The 1,501-nt window shown below is 35.7% G+C and overlaps 1 protein-coding gene across 1 annotated transcript in view; it reads right to left on the bottom strand.

Annotated features, from left to right (window-relative positions):
- The window catches only part of SARC_01796 (hypothetical protein), a gene marked incomplete at its 5' end in the record, with an annotated part of 15,423 nt that extends 14,479 nt beyond the window's left edge, over positions 1 to 944 (bottom strand). Inside the window, 2 exons of the mRNA XM_014304464.1 lie at positions 177 to 342; positions 847 to 944. Coding sequence (XP_014159939.1) covers positions 177 to 342; positions 847 to 944 — 264 coding nt within the window. The remainder of the gene's footprint in view (positions 1 to 176; positions 343 to 846) is intronic.
- Positions 945 to 1,501: the final 557 nt, after the last annotated feature.

Here is a 1,501-nt window from a genome sequence, read left to right on the forward strand (position 1 = left end):
ATATATATATAATAATATATATATATATATATATATATATATATACATATATATATATATATATATACATATATATACATATATATATATATTTATAAACATATGTATGTATGCGCATGTTTATGTGTACATGAAGTTGCTTGCCAATTAGCTTACAATGATCAATGTCGTCTCACCTGTGCCGTGATGTAGTTCTGCAGTGGTTGCGACAGTGTATGCGCAGTGTCTCTGTGGCGTTCAGCCTCGTTCTTTGTATCTTTCACCATTTCAAAGAATGATTTTGTAGTTTGTGGGTTATAGAATTTGGACGATGAACCAAATTCCTTCTCCAGGTCCCACCTCCTGAATAGGCGATAGTGGTTTATGTGCACTTCAGCAAGGTGCGTATACTGAGAGACATGTACATGTTGAGCTACCGATTTTATACTTAAAATGTATAGCTGTACAAGTATATTTAAAAATGAGTACATTCAGAAGCAATTAATGAATGAAATGGGGAGAGGAGAAGAAGATGATGTCCATGGACCCCTGATTCCGAGTTTAACTTATAATGACGGGTAAAGAAATTGCTTGAGCACCTTTACAAGCATATCAGCTGTATTGCCCGTGATGTATGTGAACTACACTGTAACGTACCACAAGCACTGCACGTGAGCACAGCAGACACATGGCGACATTTGCACACACAAAGAAGTATTGAGCAGTGCGTATAGCTGTGATTCCTTGTTGATTTCAGAAACACACATAAATGTTTAGATACTCGCAAGCACAAGATAAATACACAGGAAAATAGAATACTATTGAAGTAGCAGTGTCGGTATAAATACAATAAGATGACAAACTTACCGACTTTTGGCTGTGCTCATGGCGAGCTTGTAAAGATTATCCGCGTGCACTTGTTCTAGACGGCTACGCTCCCGGATATACTCTCTGAGATCGGTCATCAACTGCACATCCTGTAAATGTTTCTGTTTGCAGATCTCGATGTGAGTCTGTACCGGAATATACAAAATTATGAGAATGGCGTGCACACTTGTAACACAATCGGACATCTAAGTTGAAAACGAATGCATACGCTGATCAACAAGACATATTCGTGATATTGATGTCTTCGTTTCTGACCAAACTGGTGACTAGTGGGTTCTGAAGGAGCTTCAACATAGCCTTACCATGATACAAAATGACAGAGATATTCGCCAAAAAAATAATAAATCTCCAATCGCATGGTGCACTTCGAGCATACGAATAGCAGAACATCATTGTACATGTATGAGGAACAAACGATATATATTCATGATTTATATTCATGGTAGAACCTTATTCGAGTATAATTGAATGCATATAAATACATATACGTATACTCATACAAAAAAATACATACATATACATATACATATACAGATATAAAAACAGACACAGAAACAGACACAGACACAGACACAGACGCAGATATATATATATATATATATATATATATATATATATAACTAATAACACACTA

The sequence above is a fragment of the Sphaeroforma arctica genome, assembly GCF_001186125.1.
Source record: "Sphaeroforma arctica JP610 unplaced genomic scaffold supercont1.75, whole genome shotgun sequence".
Classification (NCBI taxonomy): Eukaryota; class Ichthyosporea; order Ichthyophonida; genus Sphaeroforma; species Sphaeroforma arctica.